At 42.8% G+C, this 19315-nt stretch overlaps 1 protein-coding gene across 4 annotated transcripts in view; it reads left to right on the top strand.

Moving 5' to 3' along the window:
* Nucleotides 1-19315, top strand: part of LOC141224049 (sushi, von Willebrand factor type A, EGF and pentraxin domain-containing protein 1-like) — a 407381-nt gene that overhangs the window by 179333 nt on the left and 208733 nt on the right. For all 4 annotated transcript variants that reach the window (XM_073666874.1, XM_073666873.1, XM_073666876.1 and 1 more), the window contains one exon: nucleotides 10425-10501. In XM_073666874.1, the coding sequence (XP_073522975.1) occupies nucleotides 10425-10501 (77 nt within the window). The remainder of the gene's footprint in view (nucleotides 1-10424; nucleotides 10502-19315) is intronic.

Raw genomic sequence — 19315 nt, 5'->3', positions numbered from 1 at the left:
AGCCAGAGATGCAGATGTGTTATGTGCAGCATGAGACGGTGCATTATCATGCATAAAAATGATCTTGCTGTGGAATACACGGTTCTTCTTCTTGAACCATGGCAGGAAGTGCTGTTTGAGAAACTCCACATACATTATGGAGTTCATCTTTACCCCTTCAGGGATCCTAAAGGGGCCGACAATCTCTCTCCCCATGATTCCAGCCCAAAACATTACTCCACCTCCTCCTTGTTGGCGCTGTAGCCGTGTTTGCGTGGGGTGTCCATCAACCAGCCATCCTCCACTCCATCCATCTGGACCATCGAGCGTTGCACGGCACTCTTCCGTGAACAAAACAGTTTTGAAATCAGTCTTCATGTAATGTTTGGCCCACTGGAGCAGTTTCTGCTTGTGTGAAGTAAATAGAGGTGGTCGACAGGATGGCGTACGCACAGCGGCAAACCTCTGAAGGACCCTGCATCTTGTTGTTCGGGGTACGTTGGAGGCACCAGCAGCTTCAAAAACTTGTCTGCTGCTATGACAAGGCTTTTTTGCCGCTGCTTTTTTAACCTGACGTAATTGCCTGTAGGAAAGAGTCCTCAATTTGCCCTTATCAGCACGCACACGTGTGTACTGTGAATCAGCTACATACTTCTTGATTGCCAAGACACTTCATCCTGATCATCGCACAATGTTGATTGTAGTCATGCCTTGACCTAAACACTCCACAATTTGTTGCTTCTCAGCAGCCGACACATCCTTTTTCTTTCCCATTTTGGCAGAAAATGTAGGCTGCTTAATAATGTGGGACAGCCTTCTTAAGTAGTCTTGCCTTTCATTGGACACACCTGTCAAACTAATTAGCACAGGTGTCTGCAATTGCTTACAGTGATATAAAGAGCCCTGACACACATCACCATCAATGAGTTTAACTGACAAACAAACAAATTCTTCCCTTATCACTCCTAAACACTTTTTGCATAATAATTTGGAACACAGTGTACATGTGCTTTTCCACAAAACACCAGTGGTTCACGTAGTGAATCTTACAGTTCTAACTTGCCAACCGTGGTCTGTATGGAGTTGTTCAATAAAGGGCCCAAAATTAAGATAACATAGATGGGAGAGGTCTCTATGAATAGGAATTCCTAAGTATTTGATACCCTGTGAGGGCCAGGCAAAGGAAAAGTTGGACTGGATGGAATCCTGTATGGATTTGGGGAGGGAGACATCGAGGGCCTCAGACTTCGCTGCATTGATTTTAAAATTTGACCATGTAACAAAGTGATCTATTTCAGCGATAACAGCATGGATGGATATATGTGATTGAGTGATATATACTAGGACATCATCATCAAATAGAGAGCACTTGTACTCGGTGCCTCTCACCTCAATCCACCTAATATTGGGGTTATGGCGAATTGATGAGAGCAGGTGCTCCGTCACTAGGATGTATAAGAGAGGGGACAGAGGACATCCCTGCCTTATCCCATTGGTGATTATGAAAGGTGATGAAAATGTTCTGACGCGCCCCCTGGGCCTTGGGACACCCGGAGCCGGACCCTTTTTGGTGGATGCTGGTGGCTGTAGTCTCCGTGGCGGCGACCCGGTTCCGTGGCTCAGGGCGGTCAAACCAGTGGCGGAACTATTTATGTGGTTTTGATGTTTAAATGTCCGACTACGCCACCCGTGGATTGCGGTCAGAGTGAACCGCCGCTGCAGGGCAGACCGCTGAGGCTGGTGTTGTGGGTGCAGCAGAGCGTAGCATAACTCCCCACGGGAGGAGTATAGCCTCAGGGCAGTGTATGCGGAGGATGGGGGTGATGGTGCAGGGCAGCAGCAGTAACGACACGGAGTCAGTGATGCAGTCCAGGGCCTTTACTCACAGTTCTTATTATCCAGACCACGTCTGCAGGTAACGGCTGCCCACGTCGTACTGTGCTCACCAGGTGAGGGGCTCAGACAACTACCAGATAACTTTGGAGCGCTTCACAGGACCCCCTTTGTGTGTCCTTTGTCTGGCCTTTCTTACCAACCCTTCTGTCCGGCTGCCTCGGGCCTCCTCTTGGTAAACTTGGCGCCAGTTTCCCTGACCCTATGTGGTGCCTTCCTAGCGGGTGTAGCGTGGGGCTGCGCCACATAAAATGTCACAGCCTCCGGTTACTAGCTGAGGGTCGTTTCCCGCCTCCACTAGTTTCGGGGACCGGTCTCCCCCTTTGGCCTGACCCCTCCACGCAGGTGGATTCGGGCGTGCGGTGGCGACTCGCCCGTCCGTACCCCTGGGATCCCTTCATTCCTCGTTCCTGGAGCCTTCTCCGCTCCTCTTCCTTCCTTCTCCCTCTTCCAGGCCTGGGCCTCTGTTACTATGCCCGCCTCCAGAGCAGAGCTCATGCAGAGCCCCTGCTCCCTGTCACTTCTGCTCAGACTTCTCTGCACTGAACTAAGATGGTGCCCACCTTTTATACTCCCTTCTCAATGCTCCCAGGAATTGCTTCCTCCCTGCTCCTGCACTACAGGGTTCCCCTTCCTCAGTGTTCCCTCCCCCCACTCCAGCCAGGGACAGGGACTGTCGTGCCCATCTCGGGCATATTGGTCGCCCTGCCCCATGGCAATGTGGTGTAATGCATGCAGGTGTCGGGTCCTGATCCACACTCCATCCTTACCTGAGAGTGAGATATCACACCTCTGGGTGAGGTGCAATACCTCTGTAGCAACCGAGCCCTCAGGGTGCTACTGTTCCATTTATCTTCAGCCTAGGTGACGTATTGCGATACAGGGCCGTGATTTTGGCTATAAAAGGGTCCCCTAGACCCCTAATCCAAGCTTTTTAAGAGAATAATATATGGCGTGCCAGGAGACTCTATGGAATGCTTTCTCAGCATCCAACGAGAGTATCTAATTACAAATTTTTAACTGCATCTAGCCCAGGAAATACTTTGTGCCTAGTAGCAGTGTCTGCTAGTCAGCGGATTATCCCGGCTGTTAAGCAAGCTACACCACCTGTAGTTTGGACGCTTCATTTTTTCAAAGGAAATGCTTTGGGACCACGGGATACTCAGTGAAGAGCATCAGGAGGCACCCCAAGGCATAGGGGCTGGGACTGGCGGTAGGATGCCTTGCGGTGGACAGCCGAGCTCGATCCTTATAAAAGCTTTTTAACTGCAGCAGCTTTAGTGGACGCTACTGGAGCTGGAATTACGCGGCTGCTGGCATGAGACTTGCCCTCCAATAGATCCTTGTAAAAGGATTTAAAGTGTATTCATTCAAATTAGAGAGACAATTTAAATTAAAAAGCTTAGAGCTGCCTCCACCACAGGGGGGCTCGCTCGACCCACCAGCGGACAGGCACCAGTATTGGGAGAGGGGGGCTGGCCTTCAGGGTCCACCGCGGCTCTGGCACAAACCCGGCGACACGGAGGTGGCACGGGCAGGAACGGACTGGCCGTGTTGGCTTCTCACTTTTTGGATTTTAGAAGGGCATGACATGCCTATATCTGTGTCTCCCCCTCCTTTTACTCCTCCACCTCTTTTCTTTTCGCATGACTATATGTACTTGTCACTTTTCCATGTGTTAGTTGTGTCTTCTGAGCAGTTTGTCAGCTTTTGGACACCTTTTGAAGGTGTTTTCTATGTGTTTCTATGTGTTTTTGTTTGCCTGCCATTGGTTTTAACGGTGTTCGAAGGTGTTCGACGAACAGTTCGACGAATACACGGGTGTTCGACGAACCGAACCGAACTCGAACACTGGGGGGGTGGCTCCACACTAGTATTCATACCCCTTTAAATTTTTCATTCTTTGTTTCATTGCAGCCATTTGGTAAATTCTAAAAAGTTAATTTATGTTTCTCATTAAAGAACCCCATCTTCACTGAAAAAAAAACAGAAATGTAGAAATTTTTGCAAATTTATTAAAAAAGAAAAACTGAAATATCCCAATTTTGGAAACTAGACCCATCAAGCAATTCATCTAAGTGTGTGCTTAGCTTGTTGAACCCGTAGGTGCTTCACAGAACTTTTTAAAATGTGGATGTGAAAATGAAAATTACGTTTTCTGCGCTAAAATTTTGTTTTCGGTCCAAATTTGTAATTTTCATAATAGATAATAGGAGAAAACAGACCCCTTATAATTTGTAACTCAATTTCTCCTGAACGCAATGATACCCCATATGTGGTCAAAAACTGCTGTTTGGGCACATGGCAAAGGAGTGGTATTTGATTTTTTTGTGTAAATTAGTCTGGAATAGATTGTGAATGGTATATTAGATTTGAAGAGTCCCTGACATGCCAAAAAAGCAGAAACATCCTACAAGTGACCCCATTTTAGAATCTCTAGACCCTTCATCTAGTGGTGTACTTGTACTGAGTATTTTAACCTACAGGTTATTCACAAAACTTTATAAAATTTAGATGTGAAAACAAAAAATTACACTTTTTTCCACTAAAATACTGTTTTAGCACCAAATTTATAATTGACATAAGGGGTAATAGGCGAAAGTAGACCCCATAATTTGGTATGTCATATTTACTGAATGTGGCAGTACCCCATATGTGGTTGTACGCTACTGTTTTAGCACATGCCAGGGATTGGATGGGAAGGAGCGCTACTTGGCTTTTAGAACGCAGATTTCATTTGAATAGATTGTGGGCTCCATTAGCTGAGCCCCTGAGGTGCCAGAACAGCAGAAACTCCCACTAGTGACCCCACATTGGAAACGTCACAGCATAAAGAGTTCATCTAGAGGTGTAGTGAGTATTTTGAACCCACAGGTGCCTCACAGAATTTTATAACATTGGAACGTGGAAATATAGCATTTTAGTGGTAAAAATGTAGTTTTTTTTATTTGTTGCAAATTCGTCAATTACAGAAGAGTCAATAGTTAAAACTGGACCCCACAATTTCTTGTGCAATTTCTACTGGATGCGGTGATGCCCCACATGTCATCAGAAACGACTGTTAGGCCACACATCAGGGCTGAAAAGGAAGGAGCATTAATTGGCTTTTGTAGCACAGATTAGAGTTTGCAGGCAACATTTGCGGAACTCCTGGGGTGCCAGAACAGCAGAAAACCCCAAAAAGTGACCCCATTATGGAAATTGCACTTCTCATCTTGTAACATCCATGCCATGCTTTTTTTCTGGATAATTGTAAATACGCCAGTTTACTGCCCATACATTGTGCCCCCAAAACAGTGTTTTGCCCCCATATATTGTAGTGCCCCCATACATTGTGCTCAGCTTGTGCATCTGGAGACATGCACCCTGTAAATTGTTATTTGGGCTTTTCCTGCTACAATAATGCCAAACATGTGGCCGCTTATGCGCCGTGGGGCTCAGAAGGAATTTGGATTTGGGAGCACACATTTAACAGCGGAAGTATAAGGCTGGGATCACATTCTTGTATTCTATGCTAAGTTGCCATGTCAGGAGTCCGTGTACAGCCCACAAAAATGCGATTCAGGCTATGTGCACACGAAATGTTTTTGATGCGTTTTCATGGCGGTTTTCCCATTGCGGAAGCGCTGCGAAAGTACTTGTTAATAGGTCTACCATGCATAGCAATGCTAATCCGGATGTGCTGTGCACATGATGCGGAAATTTCCGCTTCGGTTTCGCATTGCGTTAAAAAACGAATCATGACCATTTTGCGGGCATTTCCGCCACAAATTCACGCCCATTGACTTGCATTGAACCGCAGCAAACCCGCAGGTATATGTGGATTTGCTGTTTTTCAATTAATAGTCAATGGCCACGAATTTGCAGCGGAAACACGTTGCGGGTGGTACCCAGGTTGGAGAGGAGAACTACAACTCCTCTCATCCGACCGCCGCTCCTGCTGATAACAGTGGCTGGTAGGATCAGTAGTTTTCGCAGCTAATCCGGCTACCACGCGGTGTAAAAAAAAAGAAAAACTAAAGTGAAAAAAAAACAAAACTTTTATACTCACCTGTCTGATGGCCCCCGGTGTCCTCCTGGTCCCCGGCGCCGATCCTCTCCTCCCGGCGATCAGTGGTATACTGCGGGGAGCAGGCTCGTTCACCACAATGTACTGAGCTGCCAGGACCTGCGGTGACGTCTGCGATCAACCCCATTACCCCACTCGCCAACGCCACAGGGCAGTGGGAAGAGCGGAGGCTAAGCGCCAGATTTGGCGCCTCTTATGGATGCACCATTTCTGGGACTGCTGAGGGGTGATATTAATAGCCGCGGAGGAGGCTAATATCCATTGCCCCTTCCCTGGCTATTAATATCACCCCGCAGTTGTCTGTTTAGCCTTTTCTGGTTATATTTTATAGGGTGACCCAACGTCAATTTTTTTCTTGGGTCTCCCTGTAATCTAGCCAGTAAAGGCTAAACAAACAGCTGTGGGCTGATATTAATAGCCAGGGAACATTGTTGGCTAATGGCTCCTTCCCAGGCTACTAATATCAGCCCCCAGTGGTCGGCTTTCCTTCTGCTGGTTCTAAAAATTACGCGGGAGCCGCCATTTTTTTTTTACTTTAGGCTCTGTGCCCACGGTCCGGATGTAGCAGCGCTTTGGACGCATATTTTTTGCTGCTTCCAAAACGTTGCATTCTATTGAATGCAGGTAAATCCAGATATATTCACTGAACCATGCAGATTTATCACATTCAATACTTTCTAGTGGTCAAATTTCTGTTGCGGACACTAGCAACTCCGCAAGAGGATTTGACATGCTGCATTCCTGAAAGACGTACCTCATGTCAGTGTCCAAGGGTGATTCGCAGCCTCTGATGTATCATCTGGACGCTGCGGGTTTGACGCTGTATAAACATGCAGCATTAAACCTGCAACGGCTCCTGACTGTGGCCATGTACCCAAACTCACCCGCAGCTTGTCAATTTCTGTAGCGGACACGCTAGTTTCCACTGCAGATTTTGACCGATTGAAGTGTTATTATATGCGGTGGATTCACATGTACCGACAACAAAAGTGCAGCATTAGAACACCGCGTTTTGGACGCAACAAAAATATGCTGCGTCCAAATCGCTGCTGAGTGCTGATCGGGGGGGGACACGTAGTGGCTAACGAACTAGCCATGAGATGTTAATTATGGCCAGGGATCATGTTTGCAAATGGCACCTTCCCAGGCTAAAAATACCAGCTCACAGCAGTCGCATAAATTACATGAATTGAAATGCTAATGAGGATTGGGTGAATGAGACTAGCTGACACCTGTCTCTTTTGTTTGGTTATGACAAGGTGTCAATCAGACCTTTTCATGATCAAACTTAATTAAAGTAAAGATAAATATGGAATAATACAGGATCCAACAGGTGTTTGTATATAGGGTAAAGTGCCAAGGTAAATGAATAAATAAACAAGTACACAAAATCATGGGGACATGTATAATATACTATAAATGGCAATTAATGCTTAGAGACATGAAAAACCCAAGAAGATGTATTTTAAAATTTACACATGGTGGGTAAATGCAGACAAAACCGCAAAATGCATGATCTAAATACCAATAAATAATTATAGTCAAAGGCTCAAAAAGTGAAACTATGAATGGAAAGAGGAAAAGCACTTCAAAATTTACATAAATCACAAAATTGTGCAATAGATAATTGTAATATTTCCCCTAGTGGTAAAAAGATAAAGTGACAATGCAAGTAAAGTGCAGATATGCAGAAATAAATAAAGAAGAAACAATTCATAGATTAAGGTAAAATACCCACAATTAGAGCATGGAACCCCTCATCAATTGAATAAGCCTAGGATGGGCTCAAACGTCTAATTGGAATTTGCGTTGAACAACATTAAACAACCATTATTCATCATTGGGTATAAATGATAAGAAGGCTTTATTCTTCGGGTCAGTGCAATTACTGAAATACCAAAAATTTATATAGGATTTTTTTATGTTTTGCTTATTCTGAGAGCTGTAACTTTTATTTTTTGGTGAACAGTTTTGTATCATGTGGTTATTTTTTGCACGACAAGTTGGAGATTTTTTTGTATCATTTTTGGGGTACATATCATTTATTGATCTCTTTTTATTCAGATTTTCCGGACGCAAAATGAAGAAAAACCAGCAATTCAGTTATTATTTTTAATTATATTTTTTTTTTGCACCATTCACTCTGTGTTAAAAGTGATCAGAAAGATTTATTCTTCCTGTCAGTACGATTACAGAAATACCAGATTTATATACTTTTTCATGCTTTTCTACTTTTGCAGACTAAAAACAATATTTTACAAAAATGAATTTGTTTTTGCATCGCCATATTCTGAGAGCTGTAACTTTTTTACTTTTTTAAACAAATGAGCCATATTAGGGCTTGCTTTTTGCAAGACGGTTTGGCGTTTTCATTTGTACTGTTTTATTTTACATATAACTTTTTGATTGCTATTTATTACATTTTTTTTGTGCATTAGTATGATGAAAAAGCATAATTTTCATCATTTTTGGCGAGATTTTATTATTATTTTTTTACGGTGTTTGCCATGCGGAATAAATAACATAACAGTTTTATAGTTCAGGTCATTCTGGAAATAGCAGTAATAATTGTGTACCTTTTTTGTTTATTTTTGGTTTAATGCAAATGCTGCGGCATTAGTGGTGAATCGGGTTATTGTGATTTGTGTGCGCTTTTTTGTGTGTTTTTTTAACAAATTTTATGCTTATGTTCTTTTTTTACTTTTTCTCTTAGTCCCACTGTGGGACAGTATTATTTTTTACTTTGCTCGCTGGTATCACAAAATGGCAGTACTTGTGTACTGCCGTGCCCAAGACCTGTCAGTGACTCACAGACACAGCCTCTTGGACTCTGCTTATAGCTGAGTCTAACAGGCCACCGTACCCTGGGGCCATCAGATGACCTCGGGGTACCATGGTAACAATCTGCACTAGCGATTTTTAACTCCCTTTAACCACTTAGATGCAGCTGACAGTGGTATTTAAATGGTTAATCGGCCCCGATTGGTTACAAAACTGGCCAACGCCAATGCCGCAGAGTGGCCACTACAGTATTCACTTATTTCTGACCGCCATTTAAAAATGTCGATCCAGAATAAGGCCCCTTAACGACCACCAACCTACATATATGACACAAGAACTAGAAGAATATAGAATATAAAATATATAATTTTATTATTATTGATTAAAAGAAGACTCATGATATATAAAGTGCAAATGGAGGGATACACAACTAAAAAGAGGGGGTACCTGGGCAGATCGGTTTATTAGTACATATACAATTTATGTGCCTGGTCTGAACATAGTGAGTTTTAAGTAAAAGCCATATACTGTTTACATAATAATGGTTGCCTAAAGTGCATACCGCATAGTGGTTACCCCATATTAAGGTGCACTGTGCCCAAATTCATTCCATAAATTAGACTCAATAGACATACAATTCCATGAATATAAATTAAATAAATAAATAGATACCATAAAGATGAAGCAATAATAGTAAATAAAATAAGCCAAGCAATTAATTAGCATAGAAATAAGGTATGTACTAACCCAGGTAGCCCCAATCCGACGCGCGTTTCGCCGAAGCTTTCCTCGACAAAGCTTCGGCGAAACGCGCGTCGGATTGGGGCTACCTGGGTTAGTACATACCTTATTTCTATGCTAATTAATTGCTTGGCTTATTTTATTTACTATTATTGCTTCATCTTTATGGTATCTATTTATTTATTTAATTTATATTCATGGAATTGTATGTCTATTGAGTCTAATTTATAGAATGAATTTGGGCACAGTGCACCTTAATATGGGGTAACCACTATGCGGTATGCACTTTAGGCACCATTATTATGTAAACAGTATATAGCTTGTACTTAAAACTCACTATGTTCAGACCAGGCACATAAATTGTATATGTACTAATATACCGATCTGCCCAGGTACCCCCTCTTTTTAGTTGTGTATCCCTCCATTTGCACTTTATATATCATGAGTCTTCTTTTAATCAATAATAATAAAATTATATATTTTATATTCTATATTCTTCTAGTTCTTGTGTCATATATGTAGGTTGATTTAAAATTAGGCACATTTATACTCTCGACTACTATAAATTTTGATATATTCCCTTAACGACCACCGTTTTAATGAGTATTGGAGGTCGTTAAGGGGTTAATTATCTGAATTGTATTTCATGTGTCTCGTCTTATTCAGTGATTGACAGCATTCATGTTTGACTATGCATAGAAAGACAGCTGTCAATTTCTAAGTGAGACTTATCATATAACTATTAAGCAGGGAAAGAGCAGGGATTTAGATGAATAAAATACAAGTGATAGTAAAACCTTTTCTTACAAAATTTTACATGAATCTGTTCAGGCTCTCCTGCTCTGTAACATGCTGCCATCCAAAAGGACTATGTAAAATGTGACAGGTCCCCTTTAATGTTAATGTTTGCAACAATGATTTACTAGTTGAGAGTTAATTATCTCCCTGTTACTGTTTTTAGGTACAAGTTTAAAAGCATCAACTACAGAAGCTGTCTGTCAGATAGATCTTGGAGTTTGCCCATTCCCCAATGTGAAGGTAAATCAGCGTTCTTTTTAAATAGTGTATAAAGGAAGGGGAATTGTTAAAAATTGTAAGGAGTTTTGATCAGTGGGGGTCAAGGCCCATAATTCCTGGCTGATTTCTTGGCAATCCGGATTGACCTAAAGTCAGCAAATTAGGTTGTCTAAAGTAGCACGGATGTCTCGACAAGCCAATTCATCCTTTATCCTTCTGGACAAACCTTCCCAGAAGGCGGCTACCAATGCTTTGTTGTTGCAGCCAAGTTCTGAAGACAGGGTGCAGAACCGAAAGCCATACTGGCTTACAAACAGAACTCCCTGACGCAATCTGAGAAGGGAAGATGCAGCAGAAGACACACGACCCTGCTCATCAAAGACCTTACGGAAGGCCACCAGGAAGGCCTGCAGATTCAAGGCCACAGGGTCCCCTCTCTCCCACAAGTGGTTGAGCCACGCTAGGGCCCCTCCTGCTAGGTGGAACATCAGGATTCCCACTTTAGCCCGATCAGAGGTAAACTGATGGGCCAACATTTCATAATGCAGCGTGCACGGTTTTAGGAACCCACGGCACTGATTAGGATCCCCGTCATAACATGGCGGAGCAGACATATGGGGATTAGCAGCAGATGCATGAGTTGCAGGCTGAGTAGTCACAGCTGCAGTTGTTGCAATTCAGATTGGAGTGGATGAAGCAGCTATTGTCAGGGCTTCCAGACGAGTATTCACTGTTCGCAGATAGAACTGAATTTTTTCCTGCTGATCTTACTGATGGATCATCTTTTGGTACAACTCTAAGGGTGGAGGGATCTTGGGATCAGCGGGGTCCATGGCCTGTACAAATTGTCATACACGTGGATCATGGACCCACAGTGCCAATAGCCAGGCTTACCCAGAAGGGGCATGGCTAAGTGCCTACTTGGTGTTCGCTAGTGCTCCTGATGGTGGAGTTAGGCTTGCGCTGCAGGTAGCCACCAGGTACCACTCCTGGGCATCCCGTCGGTGTACTGCAGCAGCTGGCCCCTAGGGTAAGTATCACAGTTATGGACTCGGAATCATTGGCAGTACTCCTGTCCTTAGGATAATGGTTCTATTTATTTTCAGATGTTCCTATTTTATTCTACCTCCATAATACCAGACATGTCTGACATACCTCTTTCACTTTCTTTTAAAGCCAATTCCTGAATGCGTCATCATTCCTCTGCTAATCACAGGGCAAAACTCCCTTATACGCATTGTATGGCTCCCATGCATGTCAACTTTTAACCTCTCTTCAGTTCATGCACTAGAGGTCCTTGAGTCATTGCGGAAGACTCCTCCCGCTACACGTGACCGCCCATCTTGTGGTTTATCCCTCATCCTTGTCGCATCCCACTGCAACACACCTCACTTTGTGGATGATTGGTTCACAGTTGTTGAGGTTCTCAAGTATTATCTATGGATACAGTGGATACGGAAAGTATTCAGACCCCTTTAAATTGTTCACTCTTTGTTTCATTGCAGCCATTTGGTAAATTCTAAAAAGTTTTTTTTTTTCTCATTAAAGTAAATTTTTGCAAATTTATTAAAAAAGAAAAACTGAAATGTCACATGGTCATAAGTATTCAGAGCCTTTGCTTAGACACTTATATTTAAGTCACATGCTGTCCTTGTCCTTGTGATCCTCCTTGAGATGGTTCTACTCCTTCATTGGAGTCCAGCTGTGTTTAATTAAACTGATAGGACTTGATTTGGAAAGGCACACACCTGTCTATATAAGACCTCACAGCTCACAGTGCATGTCAGACCAAATGAGAATCATGCGCTCAAAGGAACTGGCAAAGGAGCTCAGAGACAGAATTGTGGCAAGGCGCAGATCTGGCCAAGGTTACAAAATAATATCTGCATTACTCAAGGTTTCCAAGAGCACAGAATCCTTAAATGGAAGAAGTTTGGGACTAACAGAAGTCTTCCTAGACCTGGCCGTCCAGCCAAACTGAGCAATCGTGGGAGAAAATCCTTGGTGAGAGAGGTAAAGAAGAACCCCAAGATCACTGTGGCTGAGCTCCAGAAATGCAGTAGGGAGATGGGAGAAATTTCCACAAAGTCAACTATCACTGCAGCACACCACCAGTCGGGCATTTATGGCAGAGTGGCCCGACGGAAGCCTCTCCTCAGTGCAAGACATATGAAAGCCTGCATAGAGTTTGCTCAAAAACACATGAATGACTCCCAGACTATGAGAAATAAAATTCTCTGGTCTGATGAGATGAAGATAGAACTTTTTTGTGATAATTCTAAGCAGTATGTGTGGAGAAAACCAGGCACTGCTAATCACCTGCCCAATACAATCCCAACAGTGAAACATGGTGGTGGCAGCATCATGCTATGGGGGCATTTTTCAGCTGCAGGGACAGGACGACTGGTTGCAATTGAAGGAAATATGAATGCGGCCAAGTACAGAGATATCCTGGATGAAAACCTCTTCCAGAGTGCTCTGGACCTCAGACTTGGCCGAAGGTTGACCTTCCAACAAGACAATGACCCTAAGCACATAGCTAAAATAACAAAGGAGTGGCTTCAGAACAACTCTGTGACCATTCTTGACTAGCCCAGACAGAGCCCTGACCTAAACCCAATTGAGCATCTCTGGAGAGAGCTGAAAATGGCTGTCCACCAACGTTCACCATCCAACCTGACGGAACTGGAGAGGATCTGCAAGGAAGAATGGCAGAGAATCCTCAAATCCAGGTGTGAAAAACTTGTTGCATCATTGCCAAGAAAACTCATGGCTGTACTAGCTCAAAAGGGTGCTTCTACTCAATACTGAGCAAAGCGTCTGAATACTTATGACCATGTGATATTTCAGTTTTTCTTTTTTAATAAATTTGCAAAAATTTCTACATTTTTGTTTCTTTTCAGTCAAGATGGGGTGCAGAGTGTACTTTAATGAGAAAAAAAAATAACTTTTTAGAATGTACCAAATGGCTGCAATGAAACATAGAGTAAAAAATTTAAAGGGGTCTTTCCGTACCCGCTGTATAGAATGATCATAACGCATATATGTATCTCTTATGAGTGAATGGCATTATTGAAAGAGCTAGCAAAGGGCATCCATCATTACTGGCAGAAATATAACTGGACACATACCGGCAATGTTATAAAACGTATCTCTTACTCATGCCCATATTTTAAATATGGTAAATGTAATAATTAATATGGTCCATCTCTTATAACCACATATAATCATGTCATGGTCTTCAATATCAACTGAGATCCCAATCTCACGAACATTAGGTAATTTCCTATGACAATGACATTCAATCTGAATAGGGTTAGTGATCCATTATCTTACAATTAGGTCCATATATATTTGGACATAGACAACATTTTTCTAATTTTGGTTCTAGACATTACCACAATGAATTTTAAACAAAACAATTCAGATGCAGTTGAAGTTCAGACTTTCAGCTTTCATTTGAGGGTATCCACATTAAAATTGGATGAAGGGTTTAGGAGTTTCAGCTCCTTAACATGTGCCACCCTGTTTTTAAAGGGACCAAAAGTAATTGGACAATTGACTCCAAGGCTATTTCATGGACAGGTGTGGGCAATTATGTCATTCTCAATTAAGCAGATAAAAGGCCTGGAGTTGATTTGAGGTGTGGTACTTGCATTTGGAAGGTTTTGCTGTGAAGTAAACATGCGGTCAAAGAAGCTCTCCATGCAGGTGAAACAAGCCATCCTTAAGCTGAAAAAACAGAAAAAACCCATCCGAGAAATTGCTACAATATTAGGAGTGGCAAAATCTACAGTTTGGTACATCCTGAGAAAGAAAGAAAGCACTGGTGAACTCATCAATGCAAAAAGACCTGGGCACCCACGGAAGACAACAGTGGTGGATGATCGCAGAATAATCTCCATGGTGAAGAGAAACCCCTTCACAACCGCCAACCAAGTGAACAACACTCTCCAGGAGGTAGGCATATCAATATCTAAATCTACCATAAAGAAAAGTGGTACAGCTCATGATCCAAAGCATACCACATCATCTGTAAAACACGGCGGAGGCAGTGTGATGTCTTGGGCATGCATGGCTGCCAGTGGCACTGGGTCACTAGTGTTTATTGATGATGTGACACAGGACAGAAGCAGCCGAATGAATTCTGATGTATTCAGAGCCATACTTTGTGCTCAGATCCAGCCAATTGCAACCAAACTGATTGGTTGTCGTTTCATACTACAGATGGACAATGACCCAAAACATAAAGTCAAAGCAACCCAGGAGTTTATTAAAGTAAAGAAGTGGAATATTCTTGAATGGCCAAGTCAGTCACCTGATCTCTACCCAATTGAGCATGCATTTCACTTGTTAAAGACTAAACTTCAGACAGAAAGGCCCACAAACAAACAGCAACTGAAAACCACCGCAGTGAAGGACTGGCAGAGCATCAGAAAGGAGGAAACACAGCATCTGGTGATGTCCATGAGTTCAAGACTTCAGGCATTCATTGCCAACAAAGGGTTTTCAACCAAGTACTAGAAATGAACATTTTATCTACAATTATTTAATCTGTCCAATTACTTTTGGCCCCTTTAAAAACAGGGTGGCACATGTTAAGGAGCTGAAACTCCTAAACCCTTCATCCAATTTTAATGTGGATACCCTCAAATGAAAGCTGAAAGTCTGAACTTCAACTGCATCTGAATTGTTTTGTTTAAAATTCATTGTGGTAATGTCTAGAACCAAAATCATAAAAATGTTGCCTCTGTCCAAATATATATGGACCTAACTGTATATTGCTTGGTAAACAATATTTTATAGAATGTATTTGTTTTATAACTTTTTGTCACATGTGCAGTGAAAAGGATTTTAACTAGATTAATAAAGGTATACATTTTAAGGGAAAAATTATTTTGTGAGATGTACATATATACCCTAGTTATATATTTTTGAGATTAACCTGCAGATTAACCCCATATCTGCAGGTCAATAGCATTTTTTTTACAAAGGTTCCCTTTAAAAGTCATTATTAATTTTCCAAACCTATTGCTGCTCCCACAGAGGACTAATTTTTGGAAGGTTTATTAGAAAGCTATTGAGTCTAAATTTTCAAAACAACAAATCTATTGCTACTTCCCAAAAAATGGATCATTATTGAACTACTTGTTGTCAAACTGCATGATTTCTTCCATGAACACCACTTGTGTATAAACACTAGAATGACATGTTTTGAAAAACATAAAAAGTCTTGTCAGTGCAGTGTTATTAAACAGGCTGTTTTTACCACTGGTTACCATCCGTTTAACGATAGCCATATATGTTGAAGTCAATTTGCTAGTACTAAAGCTGTGTTTGCATTAAACAGCTTGAAAGGAGATGAATACAGTACTAGTAGACCATAGAGTGTTCTACACATCTTTTCAGGGCTATTGGAGTTTATGCAGTGTTTCGCCACTAATCAAATTTTGGGGAAAAATTCAGTGAACCTGGGAAATATGAATATCAAGGTTTTCAAAAGAAAAGAAAAAGGTTCTGGGAAGTTGTAGCCATCAGAAATTTTCTGAAGTGTCTTATCCTGCATCTAAATACAGAAGACATACACTATGATTATTGAAGTGTACATATTTTTGATGGAGTCTGAGGACAAATTGTCTTTTATCACCGGTGTATGAACAGACCTTTTGCCAAATTTCAGAAACTAGGGTCTAAGGGGTAAAGTTTTTTAACGATCCTTGCCATGTGACTTAGGAGAACAGCTAGATTCTGGTTTGGCTTTTTTCCTAAGTTATATGGCAAGGCTCGTTGAAGGCTCAATACTGACTTTTAGGATTGTTGCTTCCAATAGATGGCACTAGAGTTCTGGTCCTCATATTGAACTGTACACACAATGTAATAGTGGCTGCAGAGTGGAATAAAACGTATCATAGTACATGGATGCAGAATGAGTAGAAAAATTTAATCAGTGAGATTTGAGGTCAGGGTCTGTGACAGTTAGCTCTCTTCTGAATAAACTTGTAAGCTATTATATGATGACATCACACTTTTTGCTGGCCAAAAATCAGTTTAGAAGATTAATCAGGAGAAGAGAAATTGCAAACCATGTCATCAAAATATACCGAGGATGTAAAAACCAAATAGTCTAATATTTTTAGCAAAACCTTATTAAATAAAAAAGCTTCTTAGGTAAAAAAAAACCAAAAACTGATGTGGCCGCTTAACCAAGCTCCTGCAAATCTATTTGCTGATCTATACTGCGCATATCTTTTAAGACACTGTTACTTAAGAAATGTGAAATGTGCTATTGCCCTGTGTGCAGCTCCGTATGCTTGTCTGCATTGGGTGCCAGTGCTGCCTTTCATGGCATGCATTATTCTGGTCTGTAAGACAAACCAAATTAGTGCATGCTGCAATGGTCTGCATGGAAGATCAGTCTTGTGCAGTGGTATACTGGCTGTGATATGTCCATGTGCAGTTGTTGGCACACACAGAGTACACACGGATGCATGGATTATACGTTCATCTGTTTGAGCCCTTACTCCGACATCTACTATTTAACACCTTAGAGGCTGCTGTTAATCACTGATAGCAGTATTTTAAGCTTTTAGGATACGTTCCCACAATGAGTATATGGTGAGTTTCTGCAGCATGTCTGCATATTATCAGTAAAATTGATATGAAAATCAAGACATCATCAGTAAAATTGACATGTTGTGGATTTCAAAAATGCATCACAGGTCAGTTTTCACAACATAAAGAAAGGACAGTGGGTATGAGATTTATATCAATCCAATCCACTTTGCTGTACCTGTAAGATGCTGAAATTTTGGGCAGTAAAAACATGCAGCATCAAAAATTCATAGTGGGAACTTAATCGTGGTGTTTAGGTCCTATTAAGGTTTTCTTTTTCTTGCCCATCAGCCACCTTCCTGCGTCAAAATCTTGGGTTGTCTGTCATTGATTTTACAGTATTAAGCCTATGGTGTATTGCAGTGAACAATTCAAGTCGAGCAGAGGGCTAAAAAAAAAACATAAAAAATAAAAATTTAAAAATCTAAAAGTTTAAATCAACCCCTTTTTCACAATCCAAAAATTAAAAAAGTAAAAAAAAAATATTCAAAATAAGCATATTTGATTTAATTATATATGTAACAGTTCAATCTTTCACATATACAATTATAGTTTTTCAGTCACCTTGCATCGCTGAAAAAATTGCAATCTGTACTCCAATATTTAAAAACTACACCTTGTCCTGTAAAAAAAAGAAAAGGTTAAAAAAATACAGGTTTAAAATGTATGGCAAAGTAAATGGTATAATTCGAAAAGTACAACGCGTCATTAAACAGCTATGTTGACAGAAAAAAAAACACTTATGGATGTTGGAATTCGCGAAGTAAAAAACAAAAGTGCAAAAATTTAAAATGACAGAGGTAAGAAGAAATTTAAATTAGTTGTGTGGCACCCCAGGGGTCTGGTTTCCACAGTAATGCAATGTTATGTCTGAGAGCAGGTGGGAGGTCTCTTGGTCAGGAATCCTATGCATGCCACACCTCCTGCCCAGTCCTGGGAGGGGAAGAACTTCCCCTATATAAACCTGGGGCTGAGGCAGGGTTAGAGAGTTCAGAGGGAGAGTTCAGCCAGGAGGGCTGACAGGGAGCTGTGGCTCCGGCTGGGCCCAGCTCCTGGGCCCTGCCAGAAGTAGAGACAGAGAAGAGAAGCAGCTATGGGAAGAAACAACAGGAGCTCTGTGGGAGCAGTGTTACAAGGAGTTAGGGGCTGGCAGCTGCAGAGTTCGCCCTGACTGAGAAGTTATCACCGGACCCGGAGTCCGAGGCTGTGGGGACTAATCCTTACCCAGCAGCAGAAACCGACCGGCAGGGGATTGCAGGTCCTCTGGCCCAGAAACCCGAAGGCACGGTCACACGCGTGGGACCAGCACCGCCATCGTGGAGCGGAAGCCATTAGAAGGCCCCGAGTCACCGGCCATACGGGTGAGCACCACACGGTACACTCAGGGACGTGGGCTACTTTTACCCGCCTCTAGCAAGGTAGCCAGAAGAGTACAGTTAGCTGGGAAGGCCTACAACTCCGCCTGGCCAGGGGAGATCCCATCTGCTCAAGGACTGACCAGGCCCCGATCGCTAGCAAGTACTCCGGGAGGGTCTATCTTTGTCACCAGTAAAGACCCTGAACTACACGCATTGTCTCTGAGTGGTTCCTGCTACCCCCATCATCCACGTCGGCTGCCCTGAGGCCATACCCCTCCCGTTGGGGGTTATACCATCCCCGCTGCACCATCCTTCCACCGGCCTCAGCCGGTCTGCCCTGCAGCGGCAGCTCCAAAGCTGCATTCAACGGGTGGCGTAGTCATCCAACATCTACTGCTAATAGACTCGCCACTTAGTTTGACTCCCTGGGCACGGACCGGGTCACCGCCACGAGACTACTACCCCCATCTGATCCGGCTCCGGGTAAGCCCCCGTGCACGCGATGCCGCACGACACAGAAGGCCCAGGGGCGCGTCAACTTTTGGCGTAGTCGGCAGGATTTCGTGCCCGCAACCACCGGGTACTGCGTGCCTGAAAAAGACTGTTCAAACTTACCAGTGGTGAAGATTCCCGCCATCCGTGGAGGCTTCCCGCCATCTGGCGCCATCTTCTACCTTCTTCCCGCCATCCGCGAAGTTTTCCCGCCATCCGGCGCCATCTTCTGCCTTCTTCCCGCCATCCGTGGAGTTTTCCCGCCGTTGGACGCCATCTTGAAGACGCCGCGTGGGAAGAGGAGGGGCGTGGACTCCGAAAGCGCGCGAGAACTGAAGCCCCGCCTCACGTCCGGACGTTGCGTAAGGTCCTG

The sequence above is a fragment of the Phyllobates terribilis genome, unplaced genomic scaffold, assembly GCF_046119375.1.
Source record: "Phyllobates terribilis strain yellow unplaced genomic scaffold, ASM4611937v1 Scaffold_2__4_contigs__length_985480577, whole genome shotgun sequence".
NCBI lineage: Eukaryota > Metazoa > Chordata > Amphibia > Anura > Dendrobatidae > Phyllobates > Phyllobates terribilis.
This window is presented reverse-complemented; position numbering and strand designations above follow the sequence as displayed.